The 18317-nt window shown below is 37.4% G+C and overlaps 2 protein-coding genes across 5 annotated transcripts; one reads left to right on the top strand and one right to left on the bottom strand.

Moving 5' to 3' along the window:
• Positions 1-129: 129 nt before the first annotated feature.
• On the top strand, positions 130-15050 carry LOC131440234 (protein transport protein Sec23A). Of its 3 annotated transcripts, none has more exons than XM_058611334.1 (4): positions 130-271; positions 334-2561; positions 2785-2802; positions 14658-15050. In XM_058611334.1, exons 2-4 carry the CDS (start codon positions 336-338, stop codon positions 14745-14747), a joined length of 2334 nt encoding a protein of 777 aa, XP_058467317.1. In that variant the 5' UTR covers positions 130-271; positions 334-335; the 3' UTR covers positions 14748-15050. The 3 variants fall into 3 exon arrangements, with proteins under 3 accessions (XP_058467317.1, XP_058467319.1, XP_058467318.1); XM_058611335.1 differs by having other exon boundaries at positions 136-275; XM_058611336.1 differs by lacking the exon at positions 2785-2802.
• A 42-nt stretch (positions 15051-15092) lies between these two features.
• LOC131440235 (calcineurin B homologous protein 1) lies at positions 15093-16648 on the bottom strand. Of its 2 annotated transcripts, XM_058611338.1 has the most exons (3): positions 16534-16648; positions 16330-16460; positions 15093-15861 (listed from the first exon to the last, which is right to left on the bottom strand). In XM_058611338.1, the coding sequence occupies exons 2-3, from the start codon at positions 16394-16396 to the stop codon at positions 15359-15361; spliced, it is 570 nt and encodes a 189-aa protein (XP_058467321.1). In that variant the 5' UTR covers positions 16397-16460; positions 16534-16648; the 3' UTR covers positions 15093-15358. The 2 variants fall into 2 exon arrangements, with proteins under 2 accessions (XP_058467321.1, XP_058467320.1); XM_058611337.1 differs by having other exon boundaries at positions 16330-16565.
• Positions 16649-18317: the final 1669 nt, after the last annotated feature.

The raw sequence follows: 18317 nt of genomic DNA, 5'->3' as shown, positions 1-18317 counted from the left end.
ACAGAAGTCGTTTAATGAGTGTTCTTCGGCTCTGATAAATAAATGGTTTGAAGCTGTGATAAAATTTGATTTTTTCTGAAGGGTTTGAAGCGAAATGACGTGTAGGAAGGCGAAATTTTGACACTTAAGCATTGACGTGTTTTTCACATCGAAAAGCAATCGTTTTCTTGCATTGTCCGAGCTCGCCGTTTTTATGGAGTTTAGTAATGATTTTTAATTGATACTTGTTAAGTGTTGTATTTAACATTGTAAGGATACAAAAATTACGCTAGTGAGTACGGCAAATATTAATTTAAATCGTGTTCATTGATTTGATTGCAATTTTAACTCCAGAGATGACTACCTACGAGGAGTTCATCCAGCAGAATGAGGATCGGGATGGTATCCGATTCACTTGGAATGTTTGGCCTTCCAGTCGACTGGATGCTAGCCGAATGGTCGTTCCGTTAGGGTGTCTCTATCAGCCACTGAAGGAACGTCCAGATTTACCTCCGATTATGTACGATCCGGTCGTCTGTACCAGAACCACATGCAGAGCAATTTTAAACCCGATGTGTCAAGTAGACTACCGGGCCAAGTTATGGGTTTGTAATTTTTGCTTCCAGCGAAATCCGTTCCCTCCACAGTATGCCGCTATTTCCGAACAACATCAACCAGCGGAATTGATAGCGGGTTTCAGTACGATTGAATATACAATTACCAGGGCGCCTTGCTTGCCGCCTGTATTTCTGTTTGTTGTAGATACCTGTATGGACGAAGAAGAGCTAACGGCATTGAAGGATTCTCTGCAAATGTCCCTTAGCTTATTGCCGGCCAACGCGCTAGTAGGATTAATAACGTTTGGAAAAATGGTTCAAGTTCATGAGCTCGGAACAGACGGTTGCTCGAAAAGCTACGTATTTCGTGGCACGAAAGATCTGAGTGCAAAACAAATTCAGGATATGTTGGGAATAGGAAGAGGATCGGGACCCAATCAACCACAGCAGCAGCAACAACAAATGCGAGTACCGGCGGGGCCAATTCCACCAGCAAATCGTTTTCTGCAGCCGCTACATAAATGCGACATGGCTCTAACCGATCTACTGGGTGAATTGCAGAGAGATCCTTGGCCAGTTCCTCAAGGAAAGCGTTTTCTCCGATCCACTGGAGCGGCTCTTTCAATCGCGGTAGGTTTACTGGAGTGCACATACCCAAACACCGGTGCTCGCATCATGATGTTCCTCGGAGGTCCGTGCTCCCAAGGTCCCGGTCAAGTGGTGGACGATGAACTGAAACATCCCATCCGATCCCATCACGACATCCAGAAGGACAACGCCAAATACATGAAAAAAGCTATTAAACATTACGAAAGTCTGGCACTGAGGACAGCTACGAATGGACACTGCATTGATATTTACTCTTGTGCGTTGGATCAAACCGGTTTGATGGAGATGAAACAGTGTTGTAATTCGACTGGAGGCCACATGGTCATGGGAGATTCTTTCAATTCGTCGTTGTTTAAGCAAACATATCAGCGTGTTTTTGCGGTGGATCAAAAGGGCGATTTAAAGATGGCGTTCAATGGAACACTCGAAATCAAATGCTCCCGCGAATTGAAGATTGAAGGTGGCATCGGATCGTGTGTTTCGCTGAATGTGAAAAATGCCGCTGTAGCAGATTCAGAAATTGGAATGGGTGGCACCGCTCAGTGGAAACTGTGCACCATGTCCCCGAATAGTACAATGGCCTTTTTCTTTGAAGTGGCCAATCAGCATGCGGCTCCGATTCCTCAAGGTGGACGCGGTTGTTTGCAATTTATCGTCCAATATCAGCATTCAAGTGGACAGCGACGAATCCGTGTTACAACAGTGGCTCGTAGCTGGGCTGATGCTACCGCTAATTTGCACATGATAAGCGCTGGTTTCGATCAGGAAGCCGCTGCTGTGCTAATGTCTCGAATGGTTGTGTACCGAGCGGAATCGGACGACGGTCCCGACACGCTTCGCTGGGTTGATCGACAGCTTATCCGCCTGTGTCAGAAATTCGGCGAGTACAGCAAAGATGATCCGAACAGTTTTCGTCTGGCGGAAAACTTCTCTCTATTTCCTCAGTTCATGTACCATCTGCGCCGTTCACAATTCTTGCAGGTATTCAACAATTCACCGGATGAAACTACTTTCTATCGACATATGCTCATGAGGGAAGATCTCACCCAATCACTTATTATGATCCAACCCATTTTGTACTCGTACTCGTTCAATGGTCCACCGGAGCCGGTTTTACTGGACACATCATCTATTCAGCCGGATCGTATCCTGCTGATGGACACCTTTTTCCAAATTCTCATCTTCCACGGTGAAACGATCGCCCAATGGCGTAACCTCAAGTACCAGGATATGCCCGAGTACGAGAACTTCAAGCAACTTCTGCAGGCACCGGTAGATGACGCTCAGGAAATTCTGCAAACTCGATTCCCAATGCCACGGTACATCGACACGGAACAGGGTGGTTCCCAGGCCCGGTTTCTGCTGTCCAAAGTCAATCCCTCGCAGACGCATAACAACATGTACGCTTACGGACAGGTAAGTTTCAACATTCTATATAGCAACCTTTAGTGTTTTAGCAGGTACGGTTTTTGATTCAATTGTTTTTTTTTGTTTTGTTTATTTGCGTGTGTTTGACCGTTCATTTTCTTCCCGTTTGGGGGTTCTGATTGACTCGAATGGATGCGATATTTCTAAATTGTAAACTTCATCTTGACTGGACTCGGCCCTCATTGAATACAATATGTCATTACGGTGGCAGATGTCGGCACCAACAGCGGTAGATATTGTTTTATTTTCTTCATTTCAAAAGATTCTGGGTATAAGCTGTAGATATCGAAGGGTAATCCACAATTGGATGGTGATTGATTTGGTTGGGAATTGTCTGTAGAATCGGCATATTGTTCAGCGACGAGTATAATGCTTTTCAAGGAAGATTGGGTTTACTTCTATGTACATAAAGCAACGGACACTTGTACTATGCACTACATAAATAACATAATTTTTTTTAACATTCTCATAACATTGGTAACTTATTCTTTCTTCGACTTTATTTTTAACATACTAACGCTAAGATTTTGGTAGATGCTTAAAAAAGGTTTGGGTATTCCAATGTTCAATTAGCTTGAGTTAGTTATAAGAATACAAAAGTGGTAAATTTCAATTGTACAAATTTTTCTATTCCTTAATTCAATTAAATAGCTTTATGAGTAAAATTTTTATAAAGGTAAGTCTATTTTTGTCACAATAATTCCATTGAGGATATTTTATGGGATCAGACAGACACGTACCCAGAGGGGGATCCTGGCCCCTCCTGAAATCCGAAACAGAAACAAAAAAATGTTTGCTACGAAGCGAACAGTGTCAGAACTTTATAAAATTGTGGAAAATCCGGGGAAATTGTGATTGTACTGGATGACTGAGAAGAGAAAATGCGCGTAGTTGGATAAGATTCTGCAGACGAGAAAGATACCCTTATGCTGTATCTCGGTAAAAAAAAACGAACGCGAGTGTACTTCGAGTACATGTTTGGCTGGATCCATTATTATAAAGACTGTCCCAGAAAGTATGGACGCACTTTGATTTCGCTGTAAATAATTCACAAGTGTTAGATATGCAAATTTTATTCGATATACTGATAATATTAGACTACAACAACAGAATATTATTCTCAACATGTGCTACTTAGCCATTGTAGACTAGCTGGCGCACCTTCTTGAGAACGTTCCTCATTAAATTCTGTACAGACTTCTTGGCGACAAGTTTTGACACTTTTTTCCAACCCTTTTCAAACTGTTGAATGGTTTCGGCTGCCGAGACATGTTTCCTGAGATGTGCCTTCGTTAATGCTCAACATTCCTCAATTGGTCGCAGTTGTGGGTAATTTGGTGGATTCATGTCTTTTGGGGCGAAAGTGACATTTTTGGTAGTATACCATTCTACCGTTGATTTCGAGTAGTGGCAAGAAGCAAGATCTGGCCAGAAGACAACAGAATCCTTGTGGCTTCGAATAATTAAACATTCCCTGATGTATACTTCGCTGTTCATTGAAGTAGTGGTGATGAAGGGTTTCGAAATCTTACCGCAGCTACAAATTACTTGCCAGATCATAACTTTCCAAATTTTTCAACTTCAATCGATGTCTCGGACTGGTTTAACACTTGCCTTTCTCGCACCGTATAATATTGTGGTCCCGGCAAGGATTTGTAATAGAGTTTCACGTAGGTTTCGTCGTCCATGATTATGCAGTTCAAATTTCCAGCAAGAATCGTATTGTACAACTTTCGAACCCTCGGCCTGATCGATGCTTCTTGTTTCGGACTGCGTTTGGTTGTTACTGCTTCTTATAGGTTCGAAGATTCAAACGTTCTTTAGCACGAAGAACATTTGACTTCGAAGTGACCACTTTTTTGGCCACATCCCGAACTGAAACTTCCTTCTTTTGCTCGAACGCCTTCAGTATACGTTTATCCAACTGAGGGTTAGCAGGATCTTTTTTTCGACCCGTTTTCGGTTTATCCTCAAAGGTGTTATCCTCACCGAACTTCCAGATTGCATTTCGCACGGCTTTTTCACTTACTCCTTCCAATTTTGCTATCTTTCTTAGTGACAGTCCGTGTTCTGTGCACCATTTGTACGCAATTTTTCGACGTTGTTCTGCTGAAAGTCCACGCATTTCGAAACAAACTAATGAAAATGAACAAACAACTGCACAAGTGTTTAGAGAAGAGTGTAAACAACAGGACGCAGCCATAAAAATTGACAGATTCTGAACCATTGCGAAATGGCAGCGGTTTTTGGTTGCGTCCATACTTTCTGGGGCAGTCTTTACACCATAGAGTAAAATGATTACCCGACAATGCACAGTGGCCCCAACCATGTCAAAACACGGTTTTTTTTTAATTGTGCTTCAGGGGTTGATTTTCGATATTTTGTCTTCAGAAGTATTTCTGTTTGATATAGTCCGCTTCTTTTAGTATACTAAAAATTGTCATTAATCCTCCTACAAGTGAGTTAAAAATAATTATTTTGCACACAATACGAAATATAGCATTTATGTCTTAAAAAAGTTGTAGATCATTTTAAACAAGAAACCATGTCGAAGACATGAACACTTTAAAATGCATTGGTCGAGATATGAGTCACAACATAAATTTGCTTGAATTTATGTGAAACACACTTTAAAGAAAAGCATGTTCTAACATACCCCTATATATATTTAGCACCCTGCTATACAATATTCATTAGCCTTGCACCCTCAATTCAATATTGATCAAAGTCAGTAAGAAAATAGTAGAAGACGAAAACAAAAGAAACATTTTTACACAAAATACTGAAACATAAAAGAACGGAGAGTTCTGCTAATACAGTGTTCCCTCAAATCAAAAATGAAATACAAACTGCTTAACAGATTAACAATATTTAATTGAAGAAAATATTGAAAACTTCGTCTATCTTTAGGAAATTCTTTTTAGTTCTGTCTGAAATGTTCAACTGCTCCTATTTTCTCGTTTACTTTGATTAATATTGAATTGAGGGTGCAAGGTATTGCAAGAATATTGTATGTCAGGGTGCTAAATATATATAGGAGAATGTTAGAACATGCTTTTCTTTAAAGTGTGTTTCATATGAATTTAAGCGAATTTAAGTTGTGACTAATAATTTTTCTAACAGTATTTTGATCATACTTCCAAATTTTGTTAAAATTGGTTCCACATTTTCGAGATATTGATACTTGAATATGTAGTATTTTTAAGTTAAATTGCTCAAAAACTTTTTAGTTTGTAAACTTAAAAATATGTAACCTTTGACAAAAATATGTATTTTGATCATTTAAATATAATTGTAGAACATTCGAAAATTCTAAAAATTCATTGAAAAAAGTTATGATGGAAAAACTTGATTTTTGAGGTCTCTAATAAACAATGCATCATACTCGATACCAATTCATTTTAAAGTGTTCATGTCTTCGACATGGTTCCTTGTTTAAACATGATCTACAACTTTTCTGAACACATAAATGCTCTATCTCGTATTGTATGCAAAATAATATTTTCAACTCACTTGTAAGTGGATTGATGTCAACTTTGATTATACTAAAAGAAGCGGACTATATCAAATAGAAATTCTTCAGAAGACATGAAAGATCAAAAATCAACCTCTGAAGCACAAATAAAAAAACGCGTGTTTTGACATGATTGAGACTACTGTGCAATGGACTGAAGTCGTTCTTAGAAGCGGCACTAGTGCCTAGACGGGAGACTCAGTAGGTCGGAAAGATCATGATGCCGGTTTTGTGGGAATTTCATAATGTTCCTTTGGAGGACTACCTCGAAATAGTCAAAAAAATACAAGCATTATCGTGCAATAATGGAGCGATTAAATACCGAAATCAACGGTTTATGGCCTCAATTACTTGTCCATCCACCTTGTTCACCTGATTTGGCCTCCTCGAACTTTTATCTGTTCCCAAACCTCAAATCATCGCTGAGAAATCGATGTGAGTTTCTTTATGGAAATTTAGACCACTACATTCGGAACCTATATAGCTAAACTAAGTTCGTACGGCCATCAACTAATATAACCTACAAATTTAGAAGATGTTTTGCGTTCTCCACGAATCTCAAAATCTATCAAAAGTCTTGTGGATTTTTGTGCTTTATAAATGGACATTTAGGAGGTCTTACACATGCGCGACTGAAATATCACGACAGTAAATGTTAAGAAATGTAATACAATAACCTTCTCTCGCTCACAGTCACCATTTTTATTTTAATACCTAATAATGATAGTTGAAGTGGAAAAGTATCTGTTAAAAACTCCGATAAAAGGTGCACCGAAAATTATGTACATAATTACATTACGACATAATTTTTTTTATCTAAGGCCCCTCCCGAAATGAAACCCTGGGTACGGGTCTGGGATCAGACTGTTCTAAGAATAATTGGTTTTATTTTATCAAATTCCCTACATTCTCATCACAGATGGGCATTGGTTTGATGCTAAAAAATGGCAACAAATAATTCTCTAACAACTTGTCATTTTTAATCAATACCAAAAAACAAATTGGAAACAATAGAAAACACCGCGAAATTGATCAATTAGGAAAAAGTATCCTCTAAAGTGAGGACTTGAAACCGCAACTTCTTCAATTTGGGGAATTGGTTTCCTTAGTCACATTTCAAACAAGGAATCCGACAAAAGAACACAATAAACATGAGCCTGTGTACAATTGATGTACCACTAATTATATAATGACTTAACTATTACCAGTACAAACCGCTTCCGGCAATCCTGGTTCCTGGTCTCCGGTTCCGGAAGAACCGAAAATAGTCGTCATATATTCTAAAATAGATCTCACTCACTTTTCTCAGCGATGGATTCAAATGAAAGATCTCACGGTGCCATACGGAATTCCTGAATTTCATCCGGATCCGACTTCCGGTTCCGGAGTTATAGGGTTAAGTGTGTTAAACAATAAGAAAATAGTCATATGCACAAAAGTGGATTTCACTAACTTTTCTCAGAGTTTGCGGAACCGATATTTTCAATCAAATGAAATGTTAGGTCTTATGGTCCTACTAAAGATTACTGCATATTTTCGAATTCAACAAAAATTTAAACTAGCAGAGCTTGTACGTCATGTCATGTTGGATCATGTTGGATTGATCCTCATCATCCACCTCTTCTGGCTGAATTGACATGCTACCAAAAAGTTTGCTTCAACAATACTGTCGAAGACTCGAAATTTAACTTCTCGAAAACCGATTTCACCGGATTAAATAGCTCATTAGAGTCAATTGATTGGGCATCTCTTTTGGATAATGTAACTGATGTCAATGTAGCGGTAGAAAAGCTTACACATGTGCTGAAATATTTGTTTAATCTACATGTACCAGCGTCACGACCTCGCCCAAAACCACCTTGGTCAAATCGGCACCTTCGTGCACTGAAACGCGTAAGAGCAGCTGCACTTCGGCATTATACAAATCGACGCAACCCTATAACTAAGCACGAATTCACTCTCGCTAGTAACAACTACAAGGTCTATAACCGCATGCTTTATTCTAGACATGTTTTACAAACACAAGCCGATCTTAAACAACATCCAAAACGTTTCTGGTCTTTCGTGAATAGTAAACGCAAGGAGGTAGGCCTCCCTTCTACTATGACTCTTGGAAATGAATGTTCAAATTCATCTTCTGGAATCTGCAACGTGTTCGCTAAACATTTCTTAAGTGTCTTCGAAACAATTTCATTTGATCCTGCTCAGATGGAATTCGGGCTCAGAGATGTTCCTTGCGATATTATAAGTCTTGGTAACATTCAATTCACATGCGAAGAAATCATTTTTGCGTTGAAAAAACTGAAGTCATCAACATCAACTGGCCCAGATGGCATTCCTGCCATCATACTCAAACGATGCGCGAATGCACTGTGTGTTCCTCTAAAGATAATCTTCAATAAGTCTCTGTCGCAAGGAATATTTCCACAATGCTGGAAAAAATCGTACATGTTCCCTGTGTTCAAGAAAGGAAATAAGCAAGACGTAGCAAATTACCGCGGTATAACTTCTCTTTGTGCTGGTTCTAAGTTATTCGAAATTCTCGTTAGCAATGTTCTGTTTGAAAAAACCAAATCATACATATCGACCGATCAACATGGTTTTTTCCCCGGTAGATCAACAGCTACGAATTTAGTTCAATTTACGTCACACTGCATCAGAAACATTGAAGATGGAGCACAGGTTGATACAGTTTATACAGACCTTAAAGCAGCGTTCGATCGTGTTGACCATACTCTGCTACTTGCGAAAATTCGAAAACTAGGTGCATCGGAAACATTCACAGATTGGCTCAAATCGTATCTTGTTGGCCGTTCACTTTCTGTTAAGCTTGGGAATTGTGAATCAAATAGCTTCTCGAATCTGTCGGGTGTGCCTCAAGGTAGCAATCTCGGACCTATACTATTTTCTTTGTTCTACAACGACATCTGTTTTGCCTTGCCACCAGGGTGTAGGCTTGTTTATGCAGACGATCTCAAGCTATTTCATATCATTAGATCTGAAGAAGACTGCATGGCCTTACAACGACAAGTTGATGTCTTCAGCGACTGGTGTACGCGTAACCGATTGACGCTTAGTATATCGAAATGCTCCGTTATTTCATTCACACGCAAGAAAGAACCTATTCTCTGGAGATACACTATTTTTGGAGAATTCCTTGAGAGAGTATCAATTGTAAGGGACTTAGGTGTAGTACTTGATTCTCAGCTGTCGTTCAGAGACCACTACTCCCATATCATTGCACAAGCTAACCGGAATCTTGGATTTATCTTTAAAATAGCAAAAGAATTCAGTGACCCTTACTGTCTCAGATCATTGTATTTCACCCTTGTCCGATCTGTTCTTGAAGCTTCATCGGTAATATGGTGTCCTTACGCGGACGTTTGGATTAACCGAATTGAATCAATACAAGCTAAATTCCTCCGCTACGCCCTCAGATCTTTACCTTGGCGCAACCCGACAGAATTACCACCTTATACTGATCGTTGTCGATTACTGGGTATGGACACACTTTCAAAAAGGAGAAATATTTCCAGAGCTGTATTTATAGGAAAACTATTGATGGGACAAATTGACGCTCCTAATATCCTTTCTCAAGTAAATATCAATGTACCACCTAGAACTTTAAGATCGCGGAACTTTTTAAGACTTGACTATCAACGTACTGACTATGGACAAAACGAACCCATTAGGGGAATGTGTAATAGTTTTAATAGTGCTTATGAATGTTTTGATTTTTCCATTTCATGTGATGTTTTTAAAAATAGACTAAGAAGATTATTGTAATGTATAAGTGTAAGCCCACAATGTAATATGAAAATGTATGTAGAACTGTATTATTGTCAACCGTCAGAAAAGATGAAGGGGTTTTTACGCCCAATTGGACGATTGAATTATTTTCAATTGGGCTTTTCCCCTTCCAATGCTTCATGGAGACTATAACAGGTCAGATGAAGGAATAAGAAATAAATAAATAAATAAATGTCAGTTGGTGGTCGTACGAACCGACTTAGATTATATCGGTTCTCGGGTTCCGGTGCTGGAATTTCATATAATAGTGAACCCACTTCGTTTTCTTAAGGATGACCTACGCGAACTAAGAACTGTTTCATTCTGTAGGTTATACTAGTTAATGCTCAAACAATTCCATGGTTTTTTTCAAAAATCGAAGAGAAACATTTCGAAAAGAATACCACAGTATTATATATACATATGAGAAAGGCATCATTAAACCACTAGGTGGATTAAAACAGGTTTTTTATCTGAGAACAGAAAATAGTCACTAAAGCATAAATCTGACTAATTTGGAGGACACGGTAGGAATTCGAATTCCAATTCATGGAATTTATTTCCGTCGTAACAACATAAATAATAGGATTGCAAGGCTCGCATATGAACTATGTGTAAAATTTAGAATGAATACCACTAGTTTTTCGTTGGAGCTGTTAGCAGAATATTGCGACTAATAGTACTGTTGTTGTACCGTTTAATTCCACTATGCCACGTCATTACACTCTTACAGTCACTATTTTCACAAAAGTGTATCAAACGTTATAATACAGATACGTATTTCGGAATGTTATTTACATTTCGTTTTATCGATGAAAAAACTGTAAAAAGAAGTAAAAAATAGATAGAGGAAGTAACATTCGGAAATACGTATCTGTATTATAACGTTTGATACACTTTTGTGAAAATAGTGACTTTGTAAGAGTGTAATGACGTGACACAGTAGAATCAAACGGTACAATAACAGTACTATTAGTAGAATGAAAAGAGCCTGACGATTCCTTGCAGATGTCGCCTCGATCGATACTATTTTGAGTGCTGGATTCACATCGCGGTTTTGCTGTAGGTTAAAATAACAAGTTCCTGCATATACTGGCCGATTCAGGTAGTGGTCATTTAGGGGTTGAGCATTCAGGCCTATTTGCGTACATGCTTTACGTGACCTATTGAGCCAATTTTTTACTAGTTACAATCAAGGATGGCCTTTATCGTATCAAAGAACGCTCACTGGAAACTCTTCACACGATTGAATCAGTACCATCAAAGAGAGACGCATATCATCGCAACAACAAAAACCCTGCATGGCTTATTTAACATAGAATCGACACCAGTGCGAGAGCGAATTTCTCGATGACATTTCTCAGAATCAAAGGTTAGCACGCTACGGTGGGGATCCTCTCTGAAGCAACAAACGGTCGCTTATTCTCGTATCGCTATCCGATTCTATACAGGCAGTTGATAATTGCGATAGAATCATTTTACTATTGCCGCTTATTCTAACTATGTGCATATAACCTTTGTTGTGTCTATGAAAATGTCTGTGAATGCTCCACACAAGGGTTTTGAAATATTGCAACCTAGTACGAGAATCATCAAGTTGAATCATCGATTCGATTTTCTGCGATAATTGTCAACTTGCGATTCTCTCTTGGGAAATTCCACACAGCAACGATCATTATCAGACTGTAATTTTTTAAGGGCGTGAAATACTCAGATTATGAAGTGGAGCGAAGAAATGTAGCAAAATTCAATGTTGCAAATATTCTTCGTGTAACTAATTCATTCACGCATCCTTGCTGTGATTATACTGCCTTCGAATATGCCAGTCTCGAACAACGTTGAACTATTCACTGCTCGAAAGAGAGAAGGGTGCAAAAGGAATAAGCAATAATCGTAAAGAACCCGAATATACTAATCCATTCTTCGCTGCTGGTATGCATCGTGCATGTTCGTTTTATACATTCGTTTGTCATTCGTTCATTTATTTTATTCTTCGAATTGGTTCGAATAGCGTCACGGCGAAGATCGTTGGTTTCCATTCTTCGCGAAGCATTCTTCATCTAATAAATTCATCATATCTCGTTCGATGGCAGTAATGGGAGAATGCTGGAATATGGTTCATCACATACACATAAGACAATGGTAATAGTGCGGGGGGAAACATCTTAATTTGCATGTTTCAAAGACAGCACGAACGATCATCGCGATTTAGGTTTGGCGATGATCGCTGTATGAATATTCGTTCGATATTCGCGTTAAGTCATTCGGGGGTATGTCCAATGCGAATAACAACTGCAAGGAATAGATATTCGTGCAAGTAACGAAGCAGCGTCGGCTTCGTTCACGCCCGAATATACGGACAAGTCCGAATACCAGAACGATTATCGAAAAAAGGCGAAGGAAAGCGAGCGATGATCATAGACATTCGTTGTATTTTTGATATTCGAGCAACATTGGCAAAATTCTCTCACGGTTCATGCATTGAGAGACTCGAGTTCTGGTAGCATCTTCTACCGGATTGAAAATGTTGTATACAATATAGATAGCAATGTAGGGTAACGGCTCCCTATTTCATCTGAGCTACGATTTCCATTTCATCCCGTCACCTCATTACTTTGAACATGAATAATATTTTACAACCTACCTGAACCAAACTGTAAAATGTTTTATAATGATTTTAAAAGCTATTACCACACTTTCCCATTAAAAGAAATGGTTTTAAATTCTTCGGTGATCGTTCTTTTTCATATAAAATAAACTCACTTTTCAATTTAGGACACATTTTCGTCATGTTTCTGATTATCTACTAATCGATTCGTCTCAAAACATGATCACTATTTCTCACAATTACACTATCATTGTATGCTGAATGACTTCATAATTAGTAATGTTCACTTGCCACTTGTTTAGTTAACGATTAAAAACATAAAAAATTACCCGACCAGCAATAAGTCTCCAAAAATATGAGATGAAAGTTTTTCACTTAGTTCACTTGATTGCGCTTTGTTTTCACCTCATTTGGTTTCGCAAAGTTGCCAAGTTATCTCATAATGTTACAAAACAGAAATTGTTTTTCTTCCTCAAATTATCATCAAAAAGTATGTTTTTGGTATCCGTAGCATTAGTTGAATTATATTATTGATATTATTATTTCAATAAAACTGTTTCGGTTTCGAATATTACCAGAAAGAGCGTGTTAAATACTATTGAAATAACCATTGTGGCAAATCTAGTAGCACTGGTTTCATTCCGCTGTACGTCAACATAACGCTGTGAAGTGTGTGTGTGTTTCATCGGCTGTGCACAGAGATGTAATTTTTTACTTCTCACTTTTTATGAACTTGTACAAATATGTATTAAATTTAGGAAATCTGTATAAAATCTGTACATTGATTTGAATCAGTATGCGAATGCAAAAATCTATACAATACAGATAAATCTGTATAAATGGCATCTCTGACTCTGCATTTTATTTTAAGAAGGGCTAATGCCTAAATAGTAACAATTCTGTTTTTGGTTTTATATAAAGTTCACCAAATTAACTTTGCAATAAAATTTTAAATTTAAAGCGAAAGGTAACGGAAACGACTAAAAATTTTTTAAACGTTGAAATGATTTCAAACTGGTTCTAAAAATATCGTTTGTTGTCTCATAGTTGGCATTAGGCCGTTTTTTAAGAAGAATTCTGATATTTTAAACCTGAGAGAGTAATAGTGGAATATTTTGTTTTGATTGCTGCCGCCATTGCTAATTTATAGGATGAATAAAGGACCAACGATAGGATGGATAAAAATCCATTGAGATGAAATTAGGAGCAGAGTAGTGAACACATCATAAGTGTTTTTAGCTGTTTCATGAATATTAGTTAATTTTTCAAGAAATGTGAATCAATTCTCAACGTGGAGCAAGGCGAATGAAGCAGTAATATGAAAAAGTTATAGTGATTTTTGTGGCTAAATCGGGATTTTGAAGCGACGCTCTTATAAATGAGATGAAATAGGGAGCCCTTACCCTACATTTATTACAGTTGCTAGTTGGTTTTATTATGAATTATTTTGAAAGAAGAGTAGTGGGTTCACCTGTTACCTTTGCTGAACGGGTTTCTTTGTCTTTGGTTAAAGGTGTCTTTCTTGCAGTTTTAGGGTAGGGTTTACAGTAATGAGCAGGTTATTCACACAACTGGCATGTAATCTGTTGACTCTCGTGTTGAAGGGGGCGACTGAGTTACAAGCCTTGTTAATATTTATTTCATTAACATCTTTTACATCTAGCGATATCCGTTTCATTAGAAAGATTTCAAATTTGCTTGTTGCTGGTTTAACTTTGCAGCGCTGGAAATTAAATTTGATCGCGAAGGCCAAATTTCAGGCTTTTGTAGATTGTATTTACTCATTTCGAATACACTATGTTCACTGCACTGTTTTGTCCTAACTGATAAAGAATATATGTTATTATATATTAAATAATTTATTGTAACTGATCATTAAACTAATCAATTATTATGCAGAATAAGTAAAAATGTAAAATATTTGTTGTAGACAAAATATTCGTTACGAAATATGCTCGTCAAACTATTCCATTTTAGTTTAATAAATTAATAATTCCCGGTATTATAATATTGGGCTATGCTTGGATGTTTGGAAAACAGTATTTAAAAAACAAATCTGTAACTGGTACAAATTAAACTCGCTTTAATTTAATTACCTTGTGGTAAAAGTTTGTTCAAAAATTCTGTCCAGTGCCTATCGATTATTATTGCTAATTGTTCTTTTTCTTTGCAGGATGGAGGAGCATCGGTTCTTACCGACGATGTATCCTTGCAGGTTTTCATGGAGCATCTGAAAAAATTGGCTGTTTCGTCCACCACTTAGATGGAACACTTCCAGGAGAAAAGTTACGCCTCAATTCAGCATTGCATCTGTTTACTATCGAAAGTTCAATAGCTTATTGATATGTCGTCACATCAGTATTTCACTTTGTGTGTATGTTCGGTATTCAATTGGAATTATTGATATCGCCACTACATGAAATGACTCACTGGAACAGGAGTAACGACTTTGAGTGATGATACTTCCCATTAAATTTTGGATTAATGACTGCATCAACATAAATTTGACAAATGGCGTTATTGAACATATTTATTAAAAAATAAATCCGTTATCTAACAGAAAAAATCCGATTGATTTCTTTTTTATTTCTTCTGCCAAAACACTGTGTTTTCTGCAATTTTTAAGTTTTTTATTCCGCACTGTACTACACCATACACTCTAACAATATACAAACATCAAATAAACCATTACATTGGAAAATTTTCCCCATCGTTTCAACATCGTTCGTTTTGCCGCTCGTCGTGTGCATTAGTTTCAAATGAAATTCATAATCGGAAAATTATTTCAAACATAGCTCGAAAACAAATGCACCTTCTCCATCTGGTCTAAGATTGCCCTAAATTGGCAAACCAATCACACCACGAGCGCCGGCTTCAGTTAAGGAACCGAATCGACATCTTCTGCTCGACTTCGGTACGTTCCAGGGCGCGACAAAAGTCCTCAAATGTAATTTTACCCTGTCCAACGGTATCCGCCTCAAGGATAGTTCGTTCGGCAATACTGTTCAACTGATCCTGGCTAATGTTCGCACCAACCATCATCTGCAGAATACTGAGTAGTTCTTCTCGTGAAATTGTTTCGTCATCGTCAAGATCGTACATTTTGAAAGCGAATCGCAACTTCTCTTCGCGGCTGTTCAATTTGTTTTCCTTGCTAGGCTTGATTGGTCGGAAATGAGCCAGAACCTTGGTGAATTGACGGAAATTGACCCTATCATCGTTGCTGTCAGCAAAGAAGGAGTGAACGATCCGTTCACATAGTGGATTGATGGCTAACTCAGGAATGCGTAGAAAGTCCTCTCGCGATAGCGTACCGCAGTCATTGCGATCAAGTGACGTAAATCGGGAATAGAGCCGTTCGATCTGGTTTGGAGTAACTAGAATTTAGCACACAAAAAAACAGAAATTAGTTAGTGTTACCTCTTTTCCATTAAATTCGTTATTAACGATTTACAGTAGTGATAATAGAGGTTCTAATATACCAATTTGATTAAATTGGTCGAATCGAATTTAAAATGTTGTTAGGGTGATAAGAAAAATCACCAAACAAATGACGCGACAGCTTTTGATTAGATAAATATGAATGCGAACTAAAAATGAATTTCATGTTCGAAGAACAGACTTATTTTATCGCAAAGCTACCTTGGCACAAGCAGCACAGGCACCAATTAGCAATGTAATCTAAGCAGTATTCATGTACGCAAACAATTACAACTGTTGGAGGACACGGCTCATGAGGATTTCAAGTACCTTTGAACTAGTTGTGTCAAGATAGCACGATCATTACACCTCCTCTCAAGGGCGAATTTAAATTGATAGCTCTATATTATTCCTAATCTACTTACATCCCGTTTCCTCGTGAATTTGTGATATTTCCTCTTCACGCAGCAACAGAGATGATTTGTTGCCCATCCTTAATTCGTGATGGTATGATGCGATCGAAGTTCTTCCAGAAATTGAACGAAGAAAACGTTTACTGCGATGTCAATGCAGAAAAATAAATACGGTCAACACACAGAGAATGTTATTTATTACTTAGCGATGCTTACATTGATTGAATGAATGAAAACTAGTGAAAACCGAATAACGAATCAGTCTCTTTCAAGGAAGATTCATACGACACGTCAGTCTCAATCAACATTAATGGAACGTCATCGGCCGTCAATGTTATTTATATTTATTGTTAATTACGATCGTCAAACGTCAAAACATTTTTTTACAGTAGTATTGTAAGTGAATATTTCAATGTGAGTACCGTATACTAATAACCACTTTCGTACTGGTAACGACTGCCAGACGGAGCGTATAGATTTCTCTTCACACAATCAAAAGATTAGTGTGTGAGGTTTGACAGACACCGAAACCGTTTGCATGAATGGGAAGCCCTTTAGGAATATGCAATGCACGCAGAAAAATGGAGTTTGTTTGAAACAATGTAATTAAAGTTTCTATGTTGTGAGATATCTGAATTTAATTTCAAGAATGATTGAATGATACATATTTTGCGTAGGAAATATTCGATTCGAGTTTTTATACGCTGATGATTGTAATTAACAGTCGAAATACGTATCCATATTGTAACTTTTTTTATACTCAGGAAACGTGTGACGTGATGTGACAGCGAAACAATAGAATTCAAGCGTTCTTTGTGATAACGACCAATAATCAACCTTTATACATGCACTTTTGAAGGAAAATGCGGTCGAGTTATGGAAAATAGGATATTATTTTAACACCAGACGAAAGAGAAAATTTTTCTCTGTCGTGTACTATTATGACTTCAGAGAGATGGCTATGGAATTCCTCTTCAAAGAGATGGCTTATTGGCCGTTAACACAAAAAATGATATGATATATTTTAGTTGAGCATTAGCAGTATTTGTTTTTGTTAAGCGCTTTAATAGTTTATTTTTGTAAGATGATAACCCAACACTTCTTTTATTTTAATTTTCCGTCATGTATTTTATTTTGATTCTCCGTCATATACAGATAAGTGTTCAGTATATTGGGTTTTGCAAAATAACATCCCAAATGAATTCGTTACGAATAAAGTTCATGTTTGACATGTACCGGTGGTTTATCACAATTGAACTCGCGATGAATAAAGTTTACCTTCGACTTGTACCAGTGGTTTGTTTACATTTATAACAAAACGTTTTTAAATTTTCGCCGGTGAACGACCAGAAAGTTAAGGCCGGGGTAAACTAAATGACGTACACATCCGTCCGATACTGAAAATTACTACAAATAGAAAACGAATACGTATCTGTCCTGAATACGAAGGATAAACCCGGATAACCAAGTTTCAATGCATGAGTTCCGGCCAAAATTATAGATTCGTAGGTTTAAAGTAGTTTCTCCCGCCCACAACTCATTTAGTCCGAGAAAAACGTGCGTTTCCCACATTGCAGTGAGGTGATACCTTTTTATCGAGATGCTTTCTGCATCAATATTTATTTGTCTCAAAAATCGTGGTTAGTTAGTTCTGAACGAATAAAAACTTCCTCATTTTCTCTAAATGGAATTACCTGCTACAAAATAAACGAGTGAATTGGATTGAGACAAAATAGTTGTTTCGTTGTAGTTACACATTCCATAAATTATATCAAATCATTTTAAATCACAAAACAAAGATCAACAGACTTCACAGACAATATTACATTAACATTGTAATATTAACTGATATTCGCAATAGTTGATTTTTATCATGAAATTGAAAATTGTTTCTAGTTTTGATTCCAAGCGTCATTTCATCGTGCTTCGTTAAAAACCTGTACTATTGGGATATTGTGTAAAAATCTTCTACACAAAAATATTAATATTTTCATTGATAG

This window comes from Malaya genurostris, chromosome 1 (assembly GCF_030247185.1).
Source record: "Malaya genurostris strain Urasoe2022 chromosome 1, Malgen_1.1, whole genome shotgun sequence".
Taxonomy (NCBI): domain Eukaryota; kingdom Metazoa; phylum Arthropoda; class Insecta; order Diptera; family Culicidae; genus Malaya; species Malaya genurostris.
This window is presented reverse-complemented; position numbering and strand designations above follow the sequence as displayed.